At 47.1% G+C, this 24,581-nt stretch overlaps 1 protein-coding gene across 1 annotated transcript in view; it reads right to left on the reverse strand.

Moving 5' to 3' along the window:
- Nucleotides 1–14,240: 14,240 nt before the first annotated feature.
- LMF1 (lipase maturation factor 1) overlaps nt 14,241–24,581 on the reverse strand; it is a 258,971-nt gene continuing 248,630 nt past the window's right edge. Inside the window, exon 11 of the mRNA XM_063143557.1 lies at nt 14,241–14,523. Within this exon, the coding sequence (XP_062999627.1) occupies nt 14,349–14,523 (175 nt within the window). The 3' untranslated portion in view covers nt 14,241–14,348. The remainder of the gene's footprint in view (nt 14,524–24,581) is intronic.

Genomic DNA, 24,581 nt, shown 5'->3' on the forward strand with positions numbered 1-24,581 from the left:
ACAGGAAAGAGAGCAACAGGTAAACTCCATGCCAGATCCTCTGTGACGATATCTCCTCAAATCCCATGTTTTCTGCAAGGCCCTTGGCTTAGCCATAATACTTTGCTTTTTATATATAGCGCTTTTTAGAATTTCCAAAGCACGCTCTTCTTACGTTCTCATGTTGTAGATATTTCATATTTTTTTTAAATAACAGTGCTGTTCACGTTTCTGTGGTGTATGCATCCGTGTGAACTTTCGTAATTTCCAATGAATAAATCTGCATACATTTGGGGAAAGTAAAAAATGGTCTAAAGGTCTGCAGGATCCACAGGACTCAGAAGATGGCAGTCCGACACGGAATCTACAGGTCAAATCCATCGAAATCCAAACTCATTTTAATCCGTTTGGGATTCCTCTGACAACCCTACTGCCCCTTGAGAGATGGGGAACTCCATCTGCCTGATTGGCCATTGGTTGTCACCCAGTCCCAAGCCCCTTCATTTCCTCATTGATCCACTTGACTTGTAGGGAACGAGGTGGAGGAGGAGGAGGGGAAAATACAGCGAGACTTTGCACCAGACTAACACTTAATAAATGTTAACATGTATTAGAAAACGCTGACATCTCACGATGGGATTGTTGAGTTAGGCTAATTCTTGAAACTGTTATGGACTAACCCAGATGGATTTTCATGGAAAATGGAAGGCCATATGGGAAATATATTCAAGCATTGTAATATATCCATATTCTTTAATGCTTTTTTTCCCAGTGACTATGTTTTCCAAGAGCTATTGAAAATGTTTATGGCTACACTCAGCAAATATATCATCAACATATATAAAATGGACACGTTATAAACATGCATTTACGTGTGTGTGTGTGTGTATGTAATACCAGGCCCAGATGTAATAATAGATATATTGTAATTTTTATTTTATTTGTTGTATTAAGAGTGTGATCTGCTGTAAAATTTCACTTGAAACACAGCCTTAAGAAAGCATATTCTAAACCATGGCCCAAGGAGCCCTGGGAAGTTTTGGGGGAGTTCCTCAGTTAGAAATGGTGGACAGGCTTCCTTGGAAGAAAATGTGACCAGCATTATGGAATGTACTCCTGGAATGTGAAGCCAGAGGGGAATGCTGTGTATGTCCCAGGTAAGAACATAAGAACATCAGAAGTGCCCTGATGCTGGATCAGATCAAGGGTCCATCTAGTCCAGCACTCTGTTCACACAACCAGCTGTTGGCCAGGGACCAACAAATCAGGACATGGTGCAACAGCACCCTCCCACCCATGTTCCCCAGCAACTGGTGCACACAGGCTTACTGCCTCGGATACAGGAGGTAACACCTAGCCATCAGGAGTCATTGCCATTGACAGCCTTTGCCTCCAGTAATTTATCCAACCCCCTTTTAAAGCCATCCAAATTCGTGGCCATTACCACATCTTATGATAGGAATTACATAGTTTAGCTATGCATTGTGTGAAGAAGTCCTTCCTTTTATCTGTCCTGAATCCCTTCACGTGGTTCAATAGGCCTAACATGCCTGGCCAGTGCCCCACCCTGACTTAAAGGTTTGCTCTAGAACAGGAGTGGGCAGAAGATAGATTAGGATGGTTCTTCATCAAACTGGAGGCAGGTATCAAGTGAGGTGGTGCAGTGTTTGATTATCTTGGGCCCTGGACTCTTCAACATTTTTATTAATGACTTGGAGGAAGAAGTGGGAGAAATGCTTATCAAATATGCAGATGGCACAACATTGGGTGGGATAACAAATACCTTAGGAGACAGGAAACAAATTCTAAATGATCTTAATAGGTTAGAAAACTGGGAACAAAATCACAGAATAAAGTTTAGAGACAGATTCATTGTTTAGGAAAGAGAAAACAAATGCTCAGGTATATGATGGGGGATACCTGGCTTGACAATGGTACCCATTGAAAAGGTTATCTTGGAGCTGTAGTCAGGCACAAGCTGAACATGAGCCAGCATTTATTTATTTATTTATTTATTTATTTATTACATTTTATACCGCCCAATAGAGATATGGCTGCAAAAAGCATTGAGTAGGGAGTTGGATTCAATGGCCTTATAGCCCCCTTCCAACTCTACAATTCTATGATTCTATGAAAACAGGTAAATAGAAGTATAGTTTCTCAATCACATGATGCAATAGTTCTACTCTGCTATGTGCTTGTCAGATCTCACCTTGAATTTTGGACATCACACTTTAAAAAAGGACTCAGATAAATTGGAATTGAGTTCAGAGAAGGTAACGAAGATGAACAGGGGACTTGCAACTAAGTCCTTTGAGGAACTAGGTATGTTTAGCTTTGGGGAAAGGAGACTTGGGTGGTAGTGATGGATAGAATCGCACTTCAGGGAACGCTTATCAAATTTGCAGGTAACACAAAATTGGGTGGGACAGCTAATACCCTGGAAGACAGAAACAAACTTCAAAGTGATCTTGATAGGCTGGAGTGCTGGGCTGAAAACAACAGAATGAAATTTAATAGGGATAAATGCCAAGTTCTACATTTAGGAAATAGAAACCAAAGGCACAGTTACAAGATGGGGGATACTTGGCTCAGCAATACTACAAACGAGAAAGATCTTGGAATTGTTGTAGATCACAAGCTGAATATGAGCCAACATTGCGATATGGCTGTAAGAAAGGCAAATTCTATTTTGGGCTGCATTAATAGAAGTATAGCTTCCAAATCATGTGAGGCACTGGTTCCTCTCTATTCGGCCCTGGTTAGGCCTCATCTAGAGTATTGCATCCAGTTCTGGGTACCACACTTCAAGAAGGATGCAGACAAGCTGAAGCGTGTTCAGAGGAGGGCAACCAGGATGATCAGGGGTCTGGAAACAAAGCCCTATGAGGAGAGACTGAAAGAACTGGGCATGTTTAGCCTGGAGAAGAGAAGATTGAGGGGAGACATGAGAGCACTCTTCAAATACTTAAAAGGTTGTCACACGGAGGAGGGCCAGGATCTCTTCTTGATCCTCCCAGAGTGCAGGACACGGAATAACGGGCTCAAGTTAAAGGAAGCCAGATTCCGGCTGGACATCAGGAAAAACTTCCTGACTGTTAGAGCAGTGCGACAAGGGAACCAGTTACCTAGGGGGGTTGTGGGCTCTCCCACACTAGAGGCCTTCAAGAGGCAGCTGGACAACCATCTGTCAGGGATGCTTTAGGGTGGATTCCTGCATTGAGCAGGGGGTTGGACTCGATGGCCTTGTAGGCCCCTTCCAACTCTGCTAATCTATGATTCTATGATTCTCAAGTACCTGAAGCATTGTCACCCGGAAGAGAGCTGCAACCTGTTCTCTATCATCCAAGACAAAGTAACTTAAACCCATTGTTTTGTCGGACACAAAATAACAAGCTTAAGTTACAGAAAGGCAAATTCCAGTTGAACATCAGGACAGACTTCCTAGTGGTCTGAGCAGTAAGGCAACAGCGCCAACTGCCTTGGAAGGTGGTGGGCTCTCCGTCGCTGGAGAGATTCAATCAGAGACTAGATGGCCATCTGACAGGGATGCTTTAAATTGGATTTCGTGGTTTTCGGCCGGTGCCCATTCCCACCATCTGACTACGGTGCTGCGATTTTTCCTCTCTGGATAGTCTGCGCTTAGTCCTGCCATTTAAACATTTCTATGCTGCTTTGCATCAGTGATGCCGTGGGGTTTTGGGAAATCAGGATGCAAAGTGGAGCCATATAGGCACAGCCCTGCACATCGCTTGCAGGCAATGCAAATTTCGCGTCAACGTTGACTCAGGACCGACGCAGAACAAAAAGTCTCAGCGATGTGTCATTCAATCAACCACTACTATGGAGGAGACTGTCTTTGGAAAGCCAACGTGAAGAAAGTCAACGCGGTTGCTGTTTAGCTTCATGACCAACGCGGGGCGAGTGCAGTGCTCAAATTAAATAGCGGCCCGAGGGGGTCTTGTTTCCACGGATCCTGTTATTAGAAGACCACTGAGGGAGGGGTGTGTCTTTAATTTGGCTGGAATCAGGAGGTGGGGCTTGTGGATTTCTCTAAGCCCCACCCACCCTTTCCACCATAATTCTAGTAAGGGCCTCATGGCTCACCCACATACCAGTTCTCTATAACCAGGACCTTACACTTCCTGTGTTTAAAGACAGAATAATAAAAATGAAATTAAATCTGGTACCAAGTAACTCAAATTCTAAGTTACGTGCACTCTGCATTGGAGAGGCCTTAGAGGGTAACAAGAACCAAATTGGTACTCTGCCTGCTGGGGCCACTCAGGGCCTTCTGAGCCTGCAGCTTCAACGAGGGCGGGGGGGGGGGGAGCTCCCCTCAGGCCAATCCACAGGGCTCTCGCCTCTGGTTTCACTTTCGTGGTGGGAGGACAGCAGCCCCTCCCTTCAGATCAGTGCTGCCTCTGTTCATCCAAGCTCTGCTGGGGAAGATGGCTGAGGTGGTGTCGCTGAATCCAGCAACAGGATCTTGGGCTGTGTAGTGGCTAAGTGTGAGACTTAGAGCCAGTGTGGTGTAGTGGCTAAAATGTTGGACGGGAGTCGGGAGATCCAGGTTCTTGTCCCCACTCAGCCATGGAAACCGACTGGGTGACTTTGGGCCAGTCACAGACTCTCAGCCCAACCCACCTCACAGGGTTGTTGTTGTGAGGATAAAGTGGAGAGGAGGGGGATTATGTATACTGCCCTGGATTCCTTTCAGGGGGAAAGGAGCGATATAAATGCAACAATAAAAATAGTGTCTCCCGCTTTTGTTCTGAGAATTTGGGCTTCCTTCCAGGTTTTTAAAGACCTTTGGGAAGGACACCCTCCACGGTCCCCTCCCTCAGCGAGGCTCCCTTCTCACCGCCATGGTCACCTCATGCTCCTCCTCCTCCTCCTCGCTACGACTTGCTTCTGTGGCAGACAGAGAGCCGGGGAGAAACAGGCCATGCCATTCCCTGCTCCCCCTTCTCGCCAGCACCATTGTCTGGGCCAGAGCAAGTGGCAGGTGAACAAGCAGGTTGCAATGGCGAAGCGGAGGAGCAAGTCCAGGGGGCCCCTGCTGGCATGTGGCCCCATAGGAGGGGCCCAGCCATGCCTACCCTCGATGCGAACCACCCAGAGAGCTTCGGCTATTGGGCGGTATAAAAATGTAATAAATAAATAAATAAATAAATAAATAAATAATGCTGGCCTGGCTTCATCCCCTGGAACCTGCAATTGTGCTGCTCCTGCCTCCTCACCCTCTTTCTTGCTGTGGCTGTAGCTGTGGAAGCCTCCGGAGTTGCTGCCTGCCACTTGAAGCCTCCGGCTCCCAGTGCCACATCACCTCCCATGTGGCCATTTCGCCGGGTGGCCTACGTGGCAGAGCTGCCAAAGCTTCATCTGCCCCTTGGCTCCAAGCACCAAGGGAAAAGAAACGGGACCCTGTATAAATAGTGCAAATCTGAGCCATTCCCCGCGATTCGCATAATTCATTTTGCAGGGAGTGGCCACGGGGAGGGGTGTCACGGAAAGAAGCTGGTGCCACGAGTGCCAGGTTGGATCGGCACGAGGAGGGGCTCCTCCAAGCGATCGTGGCTGGAAGCTACCGAAAGACCCGTCCCCTGAGAGTGCAGAGACGGAGCGGTGGCTCGTTCCCTTCTAGGAGGGATGCCACATTTTCCAGGTGGGGCTTCAAAGAAATGAGTGGAAAACCAGTTCTTTCCTCAAAAACCAAAATAAACTTCTCTAGTCCTGTCACCAAGCCCAAGTGTCTGTATTTTACGGTCTATGGATTGTTTGCGCCAGAAACGTATAAGCTGAATAAAAGCCATCCTTTTTAAGGCCAGAATAATTTACCAGTTTATAATGAACACGTTCCTTGAATAAATCAGAATTTCCTTAAACTAACCCTTAACCCCTCTGCCAGGTCAAAGTATCTAGAGGGGGATTTCTCTCCCCCCCCCCGCCCAGATAATTTATGCATTTATAACGGGAGTCAGTAGAGGCTGGAGGCACTGATGCCAGTAGGAGGGGTGAATCCGCTTCGGGTTTCAGAGTTGACATTCATTGTTAAATTTAACACCTTGGAACTTGGCTTGAACTGATCATCTTAATGGCTAATCCATTAGCTTGTAGCTTACTGTAATATTGCGGATGTCTCTTTAAGTTGAAATGAAATGTTTTCTTTTTATCTGCCTGTAATCGACATTTCCACCTTGTTTCTATCCATTGCTGCATCTACGAAATGGGTCTTAGCCCATGAAAGTTCATGCCTTAATAAAACCCCATTAGTCTTTAAGGTGCCACAGACACTCTGTTGTTTTCATACCACAGACTGACATGGCTGCTCTTTTGGATCAGTCAGAAGTCTAAAGGAAGCGCCTTGGAGAGCTCCTTTAGAGTTCTGTCTGGTTTTGACTGAAACCCACCACTGATGCACTGCCCCACTGTGATCAGAGCCACCAGCCTCCACTGACTGGACTGATCCTGATTCTGAAAGTTCTGCCCTGGGTGGGTGTGTTCTGAGTGGCAGAGCTGGCCAGGTCTGGTGGGTGACCCTTAGAACATTACCAGTGGTGGTGGGGTGTCATCAGTCAGAACCATGTTTTCAACCAGAAAAGTTCCTATTCCAAACACAAGGTCTAATTCTTTGAGTACTAATGTAGGTAAGCTTTCCACAGCGTCCTGTGGAAATGAATCCCACAGGTTCATTACACATTGCAACTGGACACGGGATTTCCATTGGTTCTGCCTGAACTATTGTCCAGTTTCATTTGATGAATCATAGAATCATGAATCATTATTCTAGAGTTGGAAGGGGCCTATAAGGCCATTGAGTCCAACCCCCTGCTCAATCCAAGCTCTGGCATTTTGAGAGCGATGACATCTTCAGATTCATTCTCTCTACAGGTTTCAAGATTATATACAGTCCAAGTGATACCCTGGGGAAAGTCTGTTGTGAGCAACTGGGACTTTGGGGATCTTCCCTTACGGAAGAGCATAGTTATTTTAACACCATCCCATAAGAGACAAACCAGTTACTTCAGTTATGTTTCACTTTTTATTGTGGTTGCTAGCGGTCATGATGCCTAGGCAGAAAGCAGGAAAAGCCCTGCCATGATTTTAATGAAGTTTTCAAACCTTTGTAACTGAGCATGAATGGAATTACGACACTCCCCTTTCATTTAGCAGAACAATCCTATACATATCTACCCAGAAGAAAGTCCCAGTGAATGTTCCTAGATCGTACTCCTAGAACTTTATTTATTTAGTATACATCCCACCTTTCTGCTGCTGAAGATGGCTAACAATAAAATCCAGATTAAAAACAAAAATCTACATTAAAAACATAACAAAGGACAAATTAAATTAAAACAATGATAAAATAAACAGTCCCAGTCTATATCCTCCTCCTCCTCCTCCTCCTCCTCCTCCTCTTCTCCTCCTCCTCCTCCTCCTCCTCCTCCCCCCCCTCCTCCTCCTCCTCCTCCTCCTCCTCTTCTTCTTCTTCTCCTCCTCCTCCTCTTCCTCCTCCTCTTCTTCTTCTTCTTCTTCTTCTTCTTCTTCTTCTTCTTCTTCTTCTTCTTCTTCTTCTTCTTCTTCTTCTTCTCCTCCTCTTCTCCTCCTCCTCCACCTCTTCTCCTCCTCCTCCTCCTCCTCCTCCCCTCCTCCTCCTCCTCCTCCTCCTCCTCCTCCTCCTCCTCCTCCTCTTCTTCTTCTTCTTCTTCTTCTTCTTCTTCTTCTTCTTCTTCGCCAGAAGGAATCTTGTGGTCCAGCTTGCAGTTGAACTCCGGATGGCCTTCATACTAGATCACAGCGGCCCCCATGGATCCACCCACTTGGGGCTGTGATGAAACAGGAGACACTGTGATAACACTCTGGGACATGCTCACCAATGGACAAAGTAAACATAAAGACATTGGGACATTCCAACATCCATCTTATTCTCTTTCATTCAGTCCCTTTCCTCTGCTCGCCAGTCCCCGCCCTGCCCCCCCCCCCCAGTCCAGTCCCCTGCATATCTTGTCTGCTTCTCACACAGACACACAGCCAGGGGAGGGGGCTACTTCCTTCAACAAAGTGATGGGGGCTTGGGAAGAGACGAAAACCCCCACGAGTTTACAAGCGAAAGGGGAGGAAAGGAAGAGCCGGTGTTTTTACAGCCCTCCCTCTGCTGTTTGGAGTATGATCACTGTTCGTCTGGAATGCTTCCGGTTTTCTGCCAGACACGGCCCGCTTGGACCTTCTCCTCTTTCGTTCTTCCTCCAGCCTCTTTGCTCCTGGGCCCAGTGGGAACCGAAGACAGGACAAAACACAGCACTTTGCAGCTGTGCGTCTCCTTCCTCCAGGACCTGGAGTTCACTCACGATGCTAATTTGTTTTGCAGAAACCGTCGCGATGAGCGTCTTCGAATGGAAAGGACCTCAGCAGTGCCACACACACACACACACACACACGCTGTGTTGCTTTCCTCACTCCAGGTCATAACGCCGAGGGAGGTCGCTATTAGCATTATTGCTAATGATGGTGATATCCATGCCTTTGAAAGTTGTGAGGAGTACATCCCACTAAAGCCACCTATCAAAACTGATGGGGTCCTGAGAACTGTTAGAATTCTGAATGGGGTGGGGAATCTTGATCAGAGCCTAGACTAGGGGGTCAGCAGCCGGCAGTGCCCACAGGAAATCTGGCCCCACCAGCCCTTCTTGTAAGGGTGAATGTGGAAACAGTCCCAGAGGATAATTCGAGGCCTGCTTGGAAGAGTAAGGGACTTTGAAGGGTGAGGCTGGAGGCTGGTCTATTCGGTGTGAGCAAAGGGGTCAACCTGCACACTACGATCAATATCTGAAGGGAGGTTTGGAGGATGGGATGGCTTATATATTAGGGTGACCATATTTGGGAAACCAAAAAAGAGGACACCTAGTGTGTGTGTGGGGAAGCAGCTTTCTGAGTCCTGCAGAAAGTATGTTATTCCCCCGCCACCTTAAAGAACCCGATTGGAGTGGAGGAGGGGAAAGGATTTCATTCTGCACCACCACCATCCACTCCAATTGGGGCCTTTTCTATAATGTCCACGAATGACCCACTTTCCCCTTTAAGACCTCAATTGGAGCTCGGGGTGGGGGAATGATGTGCCTCAAGAAAGCATGTCACTCCCTCCTGCCATGCTAATGGCAGCCTTAAAGAGGAAGGTGTGTCATTCCAGGACATAATTGAAAATTATAGAAAATCCCCCCTGACACCATAGAAAGAACAAAAACCAGGACAAATCCGGGGAAATCCTGACAGTTGGTCACCCTATTATATATTTTTATCATGCTGTGAACTGTCCAGAGAGCTTTGGCTATTAGGTGGTATACCAAAGTAATGAATGAATGAAGTGGTCCACTGATCCATTCTAGATTGGTCATTGTGAAACCTGAGAGCCTTTGGGCCTCATGCTGCACATTAAGGCTGCTTCCAGACAGACGGATCCTAATGCCATCACAAGGCCTCATGCAGCTCTTCTATCATTTCTTTCTTAATGGATTCCCCGTGGAATGAAAAAAGATGGAAGAAGTTTGGGAAAACTCAGAAGGATTACTAGTGAATGATGACGAAGTCTAGAAAGTTCCCCCCACCCCCAGTAAAATTCTGAGAATGAGGTCAGGAGATGGCACCATAACATCCTCACCTGGAACCCCTCACTCTGCTAGTTCTCTCACACCCATTGACCAGGCTTGACAATGATCCAGAACGGGAATAAATTATGGTTTATTATTTTCCGCACTCCCAAAGTGCAAAGTGAGTGACAATTTCTTTTATGGATGACACCTATGTATAATTGGTTTAACTGTTTTTGAAGCAATTTTTTTTCAATAGACATGAAAAAGACAAATTTGTATGGACTCGTCTTCTCAGAATCAGTTCTTGGGTACTTTGTTAGTAGGAAAGTCAACTCCTACAACTTCTCAAAAAATTGCCTGCACTGAGGTTTTGACCACACGCAAATGTGTTTAAAAATAATCCGTTAAAATGGAAAGGATTAATTAGCTGAACATCTGTAATTGGCTGACAGCCTCTTTGGGTGCGCGCACACATAGAACTTCTTTGTATGCCTTGCAGTGCTTTAGGCTTGCCCTGAAAATTGATTGGAATACCTTCCAAAATAACAGAAATGCACAAGGCTGCTTGCTACATTTAGCACTGCAAGTTAAGCCTCAAAAATAAGGAACGTCTCTTGAAATCTTGTGGGCCCCTGAAAGACAAAGGAAGTTATTATGATAAAAGATTTCATATTTATTTATTTATTTATTACATTTTTATACCGCCCAATAGCCGAAGCTCTCTGGGCGTTTCACAAAAATTAAAACCATAATAAAACAACCAACAGGTTAAAAGCACAAATACATAAAATACAGTATAAAAAGCACAACCAGGATAAAACCGCGCAGCAAAATTGATATAAGATTAAAATACAGAGTTAAAACAGTAAAATTTAAATTTAAGTTAAAATTAAGTGTTAAAATACTGAGAGAATAAAAAGGTCCTCAGCTGGCGACGAAAGGAGTACAGTGTAGGCGTACTCTGGGGAGTACAGTGTAGACCTCTCTGGGGAGCTCATTCCACAACCGGGGTGCCACAGCGGAGAAGGCCCTCCTCCTAGTAGCCACCTGCCTCACTTCCTTTGGCAGGGGCTCACGGAGAAGGGCTCCTGTAGATGATCTTAAGGTCCAGGCAGGTACATATGGGAGGAGGCGTTCCTTCAAATAACCTGGCCCCAAATCGTTTAGGGCTTTAAATGTCAATACCAGCACTTTGAATCGGGCCCGGACCTGGACTGGCAGCCAATGAAGTTGTAAAAGGACTGGCGTAATGTGATCTCGCTGGCCATGGATTACAGTCCACTTCATCAGATACATGGAATGCTTTCCTAAGTTACAGGCATTTGGTTAGGGTGTGCTTACGATTGTACAATTCTATTGCCTGTGGATTAAATAGCGATAAAGCTGTGTGTGTGTGTGTGTGCGTTTCAAAATCAAATTGCATGTGTTAATTGGCTTACTCAGTGCCAGGACTAGTATCCAGCAACAACTAAGAACATCAGAGGAGCCCTGCTGGATCAGACCAAGGTACATTGTACATGTACATTGATGGTGCTATATAAATAAATAAATAAATAAATAAATAAATAATAATAATAGTTCAGCATTTTGCTCCCACAGTGGCCAATCAGCTGTTGACCAGGAAGCTGCAAGCAAGACATGAGTGCAGTAACACCCTCCTGCCCATGTTCCCCAGCAACTGGTGTACACAGGCATACTGCCTCTTGATACTGGAGGTAGCAGATAGTTTAGCTATGTGAAGAAGTCCTTTTTATCTATCCCGAATCTCCCGCCATTCATCTTTATGGGATGACCGCAGTGGGTTCTAGTTTTAGGACAGAGGGAGAACCATGTCTCCCTATCCACTTTCTCCACACCATTCATTCTTTTGTACACATCTATCATGCCCCCCTTACTCTCCCCCTTTTCCCCCCTAAGCTAAATAGTCCCAGACAATGTAAGCTTTCCTCAGAGGGAGTCGCTCCAAGCCCTGATCATTTTAGTTGCTGTTTTCTTCACTTTTCCCAACTCCACAATATGCTTTCTTAGGTGCGGCGACCAGAACTATCCACAGTACACACACAGCTTTGTGAACGGCAACAGTTAATAATGTGATGGTCGCTGCCTGTACTTTCTGCATTTCATTTCCCTCACTGTTTACAATCCGTCTCTCCTCTCCCCGCAGCGTGTGTATTCCTGCCCCTCAGGATAACACCTCATAATGCATTGATGAAGTGGGCTGTAATCCACAGAAGTTGATACTGTAATAAATCTCTCAGTCTTTAAGGTGCCATAAGACCCTTTGTTGTTTCTTGCTGCAGCAGGCTAACACGGCTTGGCCCCCTGGGGATTCTGGAAGTGAGGTCTTCTGGCCACCTTAAGGTGTTTGTAGACCGAGCAGGACATTCCCTGTCAAAATCCGGCCACATCGTCCGAGCAGTGAGCCTGGAGCTTATTTTGCCATGAGGAGGGGACGCAACCTCCTACCAGGCCTGGCCCATGATGGCTGCTCCGGAAGACAGACGCATTTCCTAGCTTGGAAATGCGATGGCTCCAAGCAAAAATCCTGCCTCCGAAATGTTACAAACAGCCAGGTAAAAGCATACGGGGAAGAGAAGCTGAGCAAGCTGAGCCAGCCAAGAGGAAAACAAAAATAAGACCTGTTTAACTTGGGCCACGCTGGCGTCAGACTTGTTGTCTCCAGCTGCCTATTAAAAACTCCCTTCTCTCATTCTCTCTCTCCACCCAGCCTGCCATATTCTTGGTAATCAATCAGGAGGATGAAGAAGGCACAACTCCGTAGGAGACCGCTGAAGCCAGTCCTGTTGCGATGTTTTTTTTTAATATCCTCAGTAGCACCGGCAGCAAAGAAATGGAGGTGAGGGCACGCAGACTGGACTGCTGCGGCGGCTTCAGGGCACAGGGAAACAGGATCTCGCTTGTCCTCTAATCCATTTCACGCCTAAGAGTGATCAATCAACAATGGTTGGAAGCAACGCAGAGCTTAGGACGTAAACTGGCGGTTGAGACGCCCTTCCTTTCACACTCGGTAGAAAATCCTTACTCAGAACGTCCATCTTCGGTTGGGATGCCCGGCAGCAGAGGGGGATTGACTGAGCAACAATTCAGCGGAGTCAAAAGGATAATTTAGGCAACCCTTTTCTGAGCTTTGCCACATATTTCTTTTTTTAGATGTATGTAAGTGTATGCCTGATAATATAGCGCCTGAATGAGACAAGATGGCGGTCTATACCTTGTCTTTGTCAGTTATATGATGCAGCCGCCAATTCGGAGTCACGCTGGGGCAAAGAACCGAAGAACTACAGCTGGAAAGTTGGGGACTTAGCCCTGAATTTCCTGACTGAGTGAGGTCAGTGTGGCTTTTCCACCATCTGACCTCACTCGGTGGCCGATCTGGCGGGTGGTCCTGGCAGAAGGCAACGGGAGATTGGTCACTGGAAGCCAAGAAGAGGGCGGAGAGGGGGTGGCAGCTCCAGTACCCAGATGTCCACAGGGATCCCTGTGCTTCCTTGTCATTGGGAATAGCAAGAGCAACCCTGCAGGAGGGAGCCTGCAGGGTTTAGGGGGAGCGCAACCTCAATGTAGCACCATCAAGGCAGCCCCTTAAGACAGTTTGGCAAACAGACAGGTACATACAGGCTCATTTGCCAGGCAGCCAGGAGTGCCGGTGGTCCCCTCCCAACCAGTGATGCTGCTGAAGTCGGCTTGCTGGTTGAACTTCGCCCATTCGTGATGCTCTTCTTTTTAACAGGTTTGAACCAGCATTTTATGGATTCACTATTAAGTACAGGATTAACGGTGAGCTTCTGGGCATGCCCAGTTTCTATCTAAACAACGTGATTTCCGTACATGCACTGAGTTGGTTGGATGAACCCTTGTCTTGCTTTCAGTAAACTGTGATGATGATATCACAACTCTCTCTTACTCTAGTCGGATCGGATTTGAGTCGTCTGTGTTTGTACAGCACTTTCTTCTGTTTGGCAAGTAAATGTGTACTTTACTTACTGCTGCTGGGCGGTGGAGTGTTTCTGTCAGAGGCCACACGAAAACAACCAAGCAGGAAAGGGACACGTGATGGGCCTGTTCAGACGACACACTAAGCCATGGTTAGGCCAATAACCCTTTTGCAGCAAGTGGTGACTGAGCATGTTTGAACAGTGGTTACGTACCCATCGTGGTTAGGAATGGTTCACACGACATGGTCTGATGGACTCCTGGTTGGTGTGCCTGGCTTTCCTGGGGGCATGCTCAGGAACCCACGAAGGCTGACCTGCTTGTGTGTGTGTGTGTGTGTGTGTGTGTGTGTGTGTGTGTGAACATCGCTTTGGGAGGGTCGAACCTCGGCCAAGCCCTGAAGCACCCTGAGTTGAGGCTCTGAAACAGCCTCCAAGGTGAATCCAGGCACAGCCCTAATTCTAAGCAGGCCTCATCCATACTGTCTATCTGATCTGTGTATTGATGAGGATTAGAAACCCTGCCACATTTAAGCTGAAATACATGTTGAACAGAATTTACACAGCCCTGTGTGAGCCTTTCTCCCCCCACCCTCCACCCATGCCATTTTTAGGTAGATAAACTCTGGTCCACAACACTCCCTTTCAACTCTCCAAGTAGAATATATAAATAAACCTTAAAAATCTGATCAAGGAAGAGAACCACAGGCAAAGATATTTACGCTGCCTTGTGTATTTTACTGTAATACATCAAAATTATAATAATAATAATAATAATAATAAAGGATTGTCAAAGGCAAGGCAGTCAACAGTTCTTCGTCACTTGTTAGTTCTGCGTTGGCAGCGGCCAGTTTCGGGCTTCAAAAAACTTCCTCAAGCCCTCAAGGTTGACAGGGGGGAAATAGGGCCCAATCCTCTTCCGGATCCACCATTTCCCACCTCTGGCATGTGTCCCTCCTGGCCTGCTAAACTTGTACCGGAAGTGCTCTCCTCGGACCCACCTAGAAGGAACAAAATACATCTGGATGAGAAACAAAGTGGAATACAAACCCATGACCCCATTCACAAAAGGTGCAATGCTCCTCTCCATTTTCTCAAAAAATGCAGCTAGTTATTTGGGTCAGAATTTCATTGTCTCCATTAGCATTCAAGATGGGCTGCAATCAGTTGAAGGCAGGTTGGGAGGTAATGAGCAGAGTGCACGATTTGGGCCAGGGAGACCCAGGTTCTTGACACCATGTTCAACGGGCCAGGCCTTGGACGAGTGACTCTCTCTCAGCCTAACCTACTCCACAGGGTTGTTGGTGAGGGTAAAATGGAATATATTAAACATATCGTAAAGTTTAACGGAACCATCAAAGTGACTTCGCAGACATCACAAAATTCAGCTGCAAATCACAGCCACCACCTTTACTCAGAAGTAAGCCGCAGTATGTTCAATGGGATTGACTTTCTACAAAGTGAATTTGGGATTGCAGCCTTAGCATTGATCTATTCAGTAACAAAATACCTGGGCATGTTTAGCCTAGAGAAGACTGGGGAGAGCCATGATAGCACTCTTCAACTATCTGAAAGATTGTCATTCAGAGGAGGGCCAGGATCTCTTCTTGATCCTCCCAAAATGCAGGACACGGAATAACAGGCTCAAGTTACAGAAAGCCAGATTCCGGCTGGACACCAGGAAAAACTAGAGACTTGGACGGAAGCAACGCCAGCACTTCCCTTAAGTCTCGGCTATGGAGTTTGCCCAACTGCCTGTCGGCGAAGCTTGGAACGCAACTGGGTTTTGCTTTTTCTGTTTTGTATCTTAAAGTCCCTCAAAGGATAAAAGAAAAAGGCTGCATCGAAAAGGGGGGAAATTAGAGGGAGAGGGGAAAACAAGGAAAGAGTGCGGAGAGGAGTATTCATCAAGTCATGCGAAACAGTTTTGGAAGCTGTGCAAACCATTGTGGGCCGCTGTTTTGGTTCAGGCTCCCCCCCTGCCCCCCCCCCAACGGGAAACATGATGACAGGCAAAGGCTGAACAGCCCAGAGCTGCCACCGCGGTTGTACAGCCTGTGTTGTCCGCTGGAGAAGTTAATAAAATAACCCACCATATAAAAATGTCAGAGTCACATCAGTGCTCATTTGGAACTTCCTTGCTTCGCTACTCAAACACAAAACCTGCTATTGAGTTGGGCAGTAAGGTGGAGCGGCTGGATTCCCCCCTCCCCCATGCCCTGGACCCTCGGGGACTTTATATAGCTGTAGTTGTTGAGACCCTCTGGCTAAAATAACGAGGAGCGCCATTACAGATGTGCGCGGAATTGCTGAGCTTCATGGTGAGTGAACCCTCCTACAGTAAAGTTTAATTCAGAGGCTACGCCTGCAAACGCCAATAAAGTGTGCTGTTCTTCACTCGCCATTGGATGAGCTGCTTGGGGTGTCACGGGATGCTCACAAATATTCTAACTGCTCAGCAATAGAACACTGACAAATCCGTGCAGCTTTCAGGGATGGGATCAAGGACACTGGGCGTGTTTGGATAAAAAAGAGGGGAATAGGCCGGAGTTCTAGGCAGGCAAAGATTGTGAGGGGTAGAAAGGTGGCTGGGAGGAGGACCTATAGAAGGCAGAACACAGGGCACAGCCAAAGGCACATTTCTCGAGGAAGAGTTGGCAGCTGGTTATGAAGCAGAGAGCTGAAGAAATTATGGGTGCTGGGGGCAGAGGGATAATGGGATCCAGGAGAGCCGGGTTCAAGGACCAAAACTTCAAACAGACCCCAAGGGAAAGGCAGGTGTGCGCTGCTGGGAAGAAGCGGACAGGCAAAGGAGATCAGAAGGTAAGCGACCGGGTGCCAGGGAGGCCAAAGACATGGTGGACATAAACTTCACAGATTTATGTTGAGGACGGACTTTCAATAGGCTGCAGTGAGGGAGCTGCTCTGCTACATATGAATTAGGTTGTCGACAAATGATTTAGCACCGGGTTTCCCACGATCATGGGGTGAGCTGTGGGCAAGAAGCGGCCCTCTTCTGGCTGAGCTCCGCTCATGTTTTGGCCTCTGTCCTTTTCGTTTTGGTTTTTCATCTCTGTTTTGGAACCATGGAATGGGACAACACAATCAGCTTCTCTAAAGAGCCTTTGGACAACAAGAGCCTTTGAAAGGACACAGGCTGAAACACGTCGGGCGTTGTATAAATAAACCCTTCTTTGGGTCAAAATGCTTGCAACACCTACATTTTTACTCTGTACAGCACCATGTACATTGATGGTGCTATATAAATAAATAAATAATAATAATAATAATATTTCTACGAGCCAGCTTTGAACAGGCTCTGCCTTTGCCAACCACCTAGGAGACTCCATTACCCTCTGTCGGGCTTTGCATCAAGGAGAAGGATCCGAGGGTGGGACAATGAGGTGAGAGGATGGGTCGGCATAGATCAGGGTGGACTCCGTTCTCAGTAGCTGCCCCTGAATTTATTTATTATTTATTTATTATATTTATATCCCGCCTTTTTTCCTGCAAGGAACCCAATAATCCTCCTCCTCCTCTCCATTTTAACCTCACAACAACAACCCTGTGAGGTAGGTTGGGCTGAGAGTCTGTGACTGGCCCAAAGTCACCCAGTGGGTTTCCATGGCCGAGTAGGGACTAGAACCCGGATCTCCCGACTCCCAGTCCAACACCTTCGCCACTACACCACACTGGGGCAAAGCACACAGGCTGCAATCCAGGACGCAAAACCAGACCTTGACCCCATGGAAAAGGACAGATGTACCCTCCACCCACCCACCCACCCAAGGGTGCCCTTAAGCACTGACCTTCCTCCATATGCCTGCCATTTACTCCCATGGGGAAGAAGGAAGCACAGCTCCCAGGGATGTACAGATTTGGCTGGATCCATCCCGTCTGTATCTTGTGGATTGTCACATGACTTTCAGTCCGTCATCCGCTCATGGGCGGAATCAGATTTTATTTCCCCTTTGGAAAAGGACACAAAAAGTCAGCGGCGATTTATGTGACTTTCGCCGTCACGTAACATTTTTGTGTGTTTTTCTTAGGTCAACGAGCAGAGCGCACAAAAGAAGAGTGTGACACGGCGGAGGCTGAAGAGAGATCAGTGATGTATACAACATCGTATCTGTTTCTGTGCTTTTAAAAAGGCATATGCATTTGCGTACTTTCCAGCAACTTTCGTATTTTCATTCGATTAAATTTGTGCATGATTCGGAAAGTAAAAAAATGGCCTGCGAGTCAACTTGGAAGATGCTGGTCTCCTGCAAGGTCCATGGGTTCATAGAAATCTGAAATCATTTGAATGTGTTTTGGATTTCTCCTTGTCCCTGGGAATGAACTTGCATTCACCTAAGGACTGATGGCTCAGCAACCCGCCCCCACCCCCGGCCATTGACAGGGACATGTGAGGGGGGGCAGGAAAATGTGTTTGCAATTCCTCCCCCCCTCCCCGGTCCCTGGAGAACACAAGCTCTCCCTCCACATACACGTCGCCCATTGTAACGAGAGGCATTCACCGTCACCCTTCACCAGATCCCATCTCGGCACTGCTGATGGAGTCTCCGTTTTGCTCTCCCTGACAAATCTATATTCCATCCCAACAACCTGCCGTCATGCAGCTGCTTCTTTCATTACCTTTAGAAGAAGGGGGGCTCTTCTTCTGTCCCCTTTTAAAAAAAACAGGGACTGAAGTGTGACTCCCACAGGGCTAACATTTTGGGAGCAGAAAACCTGTTTCAAATCAGCAGCCTTCCCGAACTGAACACTGTACAGATATTAAGACTACACTGCCCATCGTTTCCAGCTGGCATCTCTAATGGTGGGGATGATGGGAGTTGTGCTCTGACACATCTGGAAGGTGTCAGGCTGAGGAAGGCTGAATTAAAGCATCAATGCATACTGATGTTTACACAGGCCCAGTTTGCTCAGTGGGCTACTGTACAAGACATTGTATAGCAGCCCCACAACCTCAAATACAAAACACACCTCTCTTCAAGAGTAGCCTTAACTGGCCTGGTACTGGATCTAGCCTTTATGGAGGTCTGCCGATTATTAACGGCCTTGACGGTGCGCTTTCCAATTCAGTCTGGTTTAGGGTGGGCTTGGTGATTTCAGCTTAAATCCAAGTGATTCCACCAGTGATCAGTGTCAGAAGGGAGGCAAGGGACTAGTTAGCAATTATTAGGGGTGTGCATGGACTCCCCACTCCGCTTCACTTTAAGATCCGCCATTTTCGGATCGGCCCGCTCCGCCCCGCCCCCACTCCGCCTGTGCCCACTCCGCTCCGCTCGGAGCTCCGGATCCGGATCGGAGCTCCGGTCCCCCCCATAGGGGGGGTTACCGGGCCCTGCCGCCATCGCTGCCCATGCGGCGACGGCGGCAGAGCCCGGTAAGGAGGAGGGGGGCCTTACCTGCCTCCGTCCGTTGCCATCTTCAATTGAGCCCGTGGTTCCACCAGGAAGTCTGGGCCGCAAGTGCGGCCCAGACTTCCTGCTGGAACCACGGGCTCAATTGGAGACGCTGACGGACCGCGGACGGAGGCAGGTAAGGGAGAGGAGGGTGGGGGGCGTTACCGGGCCCTGCTGCCGTCGCAGCATGGGCGACAGCGGCAGGGCCCGGTAAACCCCACTTACCTTTCCGGCGGAGCTCCGGATCGAGGCGAAGGATCCGCCTTCACCTCGATCCTCTTCGCCACGCTCCGCCGGCCCCCCAATCCTCTTCGCCTCCGCCTTAAGGGCAGGCGAAGCCCCCCGCTCCGCTACTGCTTCTCCGGTCCGATTAGAAGCGGAGCACATCCCTAGCAATTATGGCAGGCCGCCTCACTCAACCTGGAAAATACACCTGGAAACTACGATCCACCCTTGCCCCCCACCCCATGTGCCTCCTCCGATGGACCTTCTCAGTGGTGGCCCCGCAAATGTGGAGGCCGGCCTAGTGCCAAGACTGCCATCCTTTCAGGGCCAGGTCAAGACAGCACTCTACTCCCAGGCATTTGATGGCATATGCTGATGGGACATTTATGCCGGTCACTTAAACAGGTCTAGTATTTCATTGAAACTGTTTTTTTAGACATCTAAATTTTGGATATATTTTTTTATGCTGTATTTTATGCTGTATTTTTATTGCTGTGTTAGGCAGTATAGAAATGAAAGAAATACACAAATAAATAGTGATTAGTCATTGTTTTGATTTCATTCTTGTTGCTCAGAGAAGAATCTAACCTGCATGTCAAGCTGCCTTATACTGACACAGGTCATTGATCCATCTGGCCAAGTAGCTAAATAGGGATGGACGGATTTTTCAGTTTTGCTTTTTCCTGCATTCAGTTTTGTGAACTATGAGGTTTTTTCTATTCTACATACGAAATTTCCAAATCCTTAACAAAATGGTCGTGCACACACTGGTAACTTTGAGGCTCAACTTCTGCAATGCGCTAGTCTGGAAACTTCAACTAGTTCAAAATATGGCAGCCAGGTTGGTCACCGGTACACCCAAGGGCGACCATATAACACAAACTTTAAAATCACTACACTGGCTGCCAATTAGTTTCCGGGCGAAGTATAAAGTGTTGTTTATTACCTTTAAAGCCCTACATGGTTTGGGTCCAGGTTACCTTCTCCCATACAATCCGCCCCACACACTCAGGTCCTTTGGGAAAGATTTACTCCGCCCAACCACAACTGGGCTGACAACCGTTACTCAGAGGACCTGCTCTTCCGCCACCCCCAGACTGTGGAATGGCCGGCCAGAGGAGATTCGTCAGCTTAACACTCTCTCTGAGTTTAAGACAGCCATAAAGACTAGTCTCTTCTGGCAGGCCTACCCAGATGAATTTTAAACCTAAGAATTTCAAGATGTTGTGATTGTTATTTTAATATTGTATTGGTTTTATATGCTCTTTTAACCAGTTTTATGTATTATATTGTATTTAATGTTGTTTCCTGCCTCAATCCAGAGGCGGGTAAGAAATTATTATCATTATTATTATTATTATTATTATTATTATTATTGACCTGAACTCCTCATCCATCTCCAAATTCAAGATACAGCTATTCCCAACATGGAGAGGACCATGTTGTACATGGTTGTTGAAGATGAGGAGTTGGTCAGAAAAAAGATTTTGCAGCCCTAATTCTGCACTGATATGGTTGAATACACAGGGATTCAAACAAGGGCTGTACAAGTCTCGGGCCTCGGATTCAGAAATCTGAATCACAGCGGCCATTTTATGACAGAACCACCATTTCAATTCACAGCCCTAGGATAGCCTATAACTCCCAGCATGCACTGCCTAGGAAGGCTGGACCTACACTGGCCCAGGAACGGCAGGCCCACTTGGCCTCGCCATTGCTGCTGTAGCGATCACCCACATCCCACCATGATTTAGGATACTCTAGGCCCTGGAGGAGTCACTGCGCATTCTGCATGCACCCCACAGCTGCCTGCTTACCCTGAGAGCCGCCCATGTCTCCCGTAATTTGCGCACTCCCCCCCCCAGGACAATGGCCGCCTTAAAGGCCCCATTGACTCAAGGATAAAGACGTGAATGGAGCACTATAGGGATGGGTGAACTCCCATGTCCTGTTTGTGCTCTGCTTGCCAGACTCCTGCCAGTTGCCTGATCTCGGCGTGTGTATGCTGAGCTGCCGGATGAACCCGGCGAGAGCTTGCCTGCAATTTTGCATAAATTGCAATATTTATGGACGCGTCTTGTGCTAATTGCAATTTCTGTAAATGTTCCCAACCATGAAATTGTGGAAATTATGTTCTGCAACAATAAAACAAGCAGGACCCGCAAGCTTGCCTGACGCAGTGCGTGCCGAGTTGAGCCAGTCAGGGATCCGCGTGCAGGCATCTGGGGAGCCAAGCTGGCGAAAACGCGCTGAGCTCCACCTCCAAAATGGATTCCTCTAGCTCACTGGCTTACCAATTTCTTTTTCTCAGCTTGGGCTACCTTACAAGATTGATGTGAGGATAAAGTGGAAAGAAAACAAAGCCACAGAGCTCCGTGGAGGGAGGGTAGGATACCAACCTTCACGGATCTGCATTCTGGGTTGGCCTCTCTCCCCTTGCAAACACTCCGGTGTTCCTGCCGTGCCTAAAACCCTTTCAATCAGAATGCGTCAACTGGAGATGTCCCACAGTGGTTCTCCTGCCAAACCCTAAGACTCGTTTGTTTTGACATCAGCGTCCGGCGATTTCCTTCTCATGCCCGGGAGCAGCTGTGCTGCCGAGATGCTGCCGGCCTTCAGCCCATGATGACATCTCCCAACTGTGGAAGTGTTAAAAATTAGCAGCAGTATTTAAACTGTTACGGCCCAGGTCTAAATCTTCCAGACAGCTGTAATTCGTTGCAGAGGCTGCAGCTGTCTCCCTCGAACAGATGAGAGGGTTTTGGAGGGAAACCACGAGCACACAACCACACAACCGGCGGAATTAAGAGCTTGGCCAGGCAGCGAAAGGGTTATCCTACTTTTAAATTATTTGGGTTCTTACTGAGATGGTAATTTGGGGGGGTCCCTAGGAAGCCTGAATGTGGGCCATGCAATGGTGTTCTGCTGAGACTGAAGTGGTGCATGCTTTTGGACATGAAACTGTCATTGGCAAGAGGTATCAAATTGTACAATTGTGAAACCTTTAGAAATTCGCAGAGTAACCATGTGCAAATCAACAAAATGCAGGAATGTTGAGGTTCTCAATTCCACCTTGCGTCCACATCAGATTGAGCTTCGCTTTTTATTATTGTGTATTTCCTTAGATGTTCTCCCGTTGATTAAAGTATGTTTGTGTGCATTTTTCAAAAGTACGCATTTTAATGCACATTTTAAAAATGCATGCATTGATAACACTTTTTTCGTTCCATGAATTGCAGTGCAAGCTCAAAAATGGATGGCTTCGGACTGCAGGTCAGATTCGGGTCTGCGTTTGGTTCCAGGAGATGCAAACTTGGGCAACGTCTGGTCCAAAAATGAACTGAAACCAATTTATTATGTCTCCCTACAAAGGAGTGGCTTTATTGTAGCAGGGTTGATCCCATGGGACTCTAAATCATATGTCTACATGCTGCCCACGTGGTTGCTATGGATCATGCTGGTATCGTCCAACCCATTAATTATTATTTCCACCTTTTCCCTTATCAAACTCTCCGGTCACTGTAGCCATTGCATGAGCTGCTCTTGGCGGTTCCACTTGGACCTGAGGGACTTTTAGAGTCCACTCAGAGTAGACCTTTGACGATACCAGCTCCCTCTCTGCGGAATTCCCTGCCAGTTGATGTCAGGCTGGTGCCAACATTGCTTTGTTTCTGGCATTTTTAGGTAGACCAGCTTTCCCTGAATGACCAGCCAGGATTTTAAATATTTCTGTTCTTTTGCATTCTGAAAAGTTCTCCCCTTCATGTTCACCTCTTGGAAACTTTTTTTTTAAAATGTAAAGCGGTTTATAAATTTTGTAAGTAGATAAAATAAATAAATAAAGGTGCGTAGGTACGAAACCTGCCCTGACCATATGAACAGAAAGGGATACATGGTCCTCAGCTTGACAAGGGAGCAATCATGGAGTTAGTGGCTGCAACCACATGGCTTCTGGCCATATATGAACAGTGGGACCTCAGAAGTGGCCTTACACCATGTCAGATTATTTAGACATCTGTCCCAATTTCGTGTTCTCCAACTGGCAGTGGTTCTCCGTGGTCTTCTCCTTCACTTCTTACCCTTTGAACTGGAGATTAAATCGGGGGGGGGGGTGTTGCTTGCAAAGCAGGAGCTGGAACCCTGAGCCACGCTCCCTCCAGTTCTAAACATGCCCACGCAAAATGGGTGTCGGACATACCTGGGAAACAGTATCGCTAGGTGGCACCCTTCTTACGATGTCTTTGGGACATACTTCTAAGCGAGAGAATTTAGGACTGGGGCAGAAAGTGTGCCCTGCTGTGGCTTTTCAGACTTTTATGTGGGGGAATAATTTCCCACTGGGTGTGGTGGTGGTGGGATCAGTATTGATATCTTTTCTAATTGAAATCTAATTGTCTTTTCTCACTTAAGCAAAACCATACTTTTGTGGCTGCAGCTGCCTTCTGCAACAGCCAGGCAAAATCACTTATTAATTCTCTCAGCTGAAACCTCCAGTGTTTAAGATTTATGGTGACTAAATGCATTACGAATCATCAGCCAGGCCCTAATATTTTGTGTGAGGACATTTCGCAAGCCTCACTTTGCTTGAAGTCAAGTTTCACACTCAATTAGGTTGCTCCTGACTCTACAATGGGCCTCATTTTTTTAAAAAAAATTAAAATTAAAAAATCCGATCACCTGCTTTTCATTTCACAGTTATCACACTTGCAGCAACAACAAAAACCCCAACCGAATTTAATATATATTTGTGTGTGTGTATATGCCAAACAAAACCCTTGCCTTCTTTGCTCTCAAACATTTCATTTCGAAGGCATTAATTCACTTGGAAATTAACTATTGGAGGAGGAGAATTTCCACCCACAAAATAAACTATATGGTAATGCTGAACCAAATGGATTGGGGAGAGATATTTTGTGAACCTTTTCAGCCCTGGCAAAATGCCCCCCTTGCCTTTTCAGTGACGTTTTGCACCTCTTTTTGAAAGGGTGCACAAACGTCCGGTTTCTCTGGATGTTTAGCAAGCCGCTGTCCCCCCTCACTCCCCCACCCCGGACCTGCTCGCGAGCCCCCAAATCTTATCAGACCTGTTGACGAGTGTCTGACAGCTGTCCGTCCCTTCAGCGAGTTGCTATTTGCATAAAAATGGTGACTCTTGTTTTCTTTAAATCAGCCTTCCTCAACCTGGGGCGCTCCGGATGTGTTGGACTACAACTTCCAGAATGCCCCAGCCAGCTGGCTGGGGCATTCTGGGAGATGCAGTCCAACACATCTGGAGCGCCCCAGGTTGAGGAAGGCTGCTTTAAATCGATTCTTACGCAAATGGCGGCTACAGCAGCCATTTACACCTGTAACGTAGCATAAATGGCTGCTCTACAGCCACCATTTGCACAACATCTGATTTACCGAAAAACACAAGTTGTAAC

This window comes from Elgaria multicarinata, chromosome 17 (genome assembly GCF_023053635.1).
Source record: "Elgaria multicarinata webbii isolate HBS135686 ecotype San Diego chromosome 17, rElgMul1.1.pri, whole genome shotgun sequence".
Classification (NCBI taxonomy): Eukaryota; Metazoa; Chordata; class Lepidosauria; order Squamata; family Anguidae; genus Elgaria; species Elgaria multicarinata.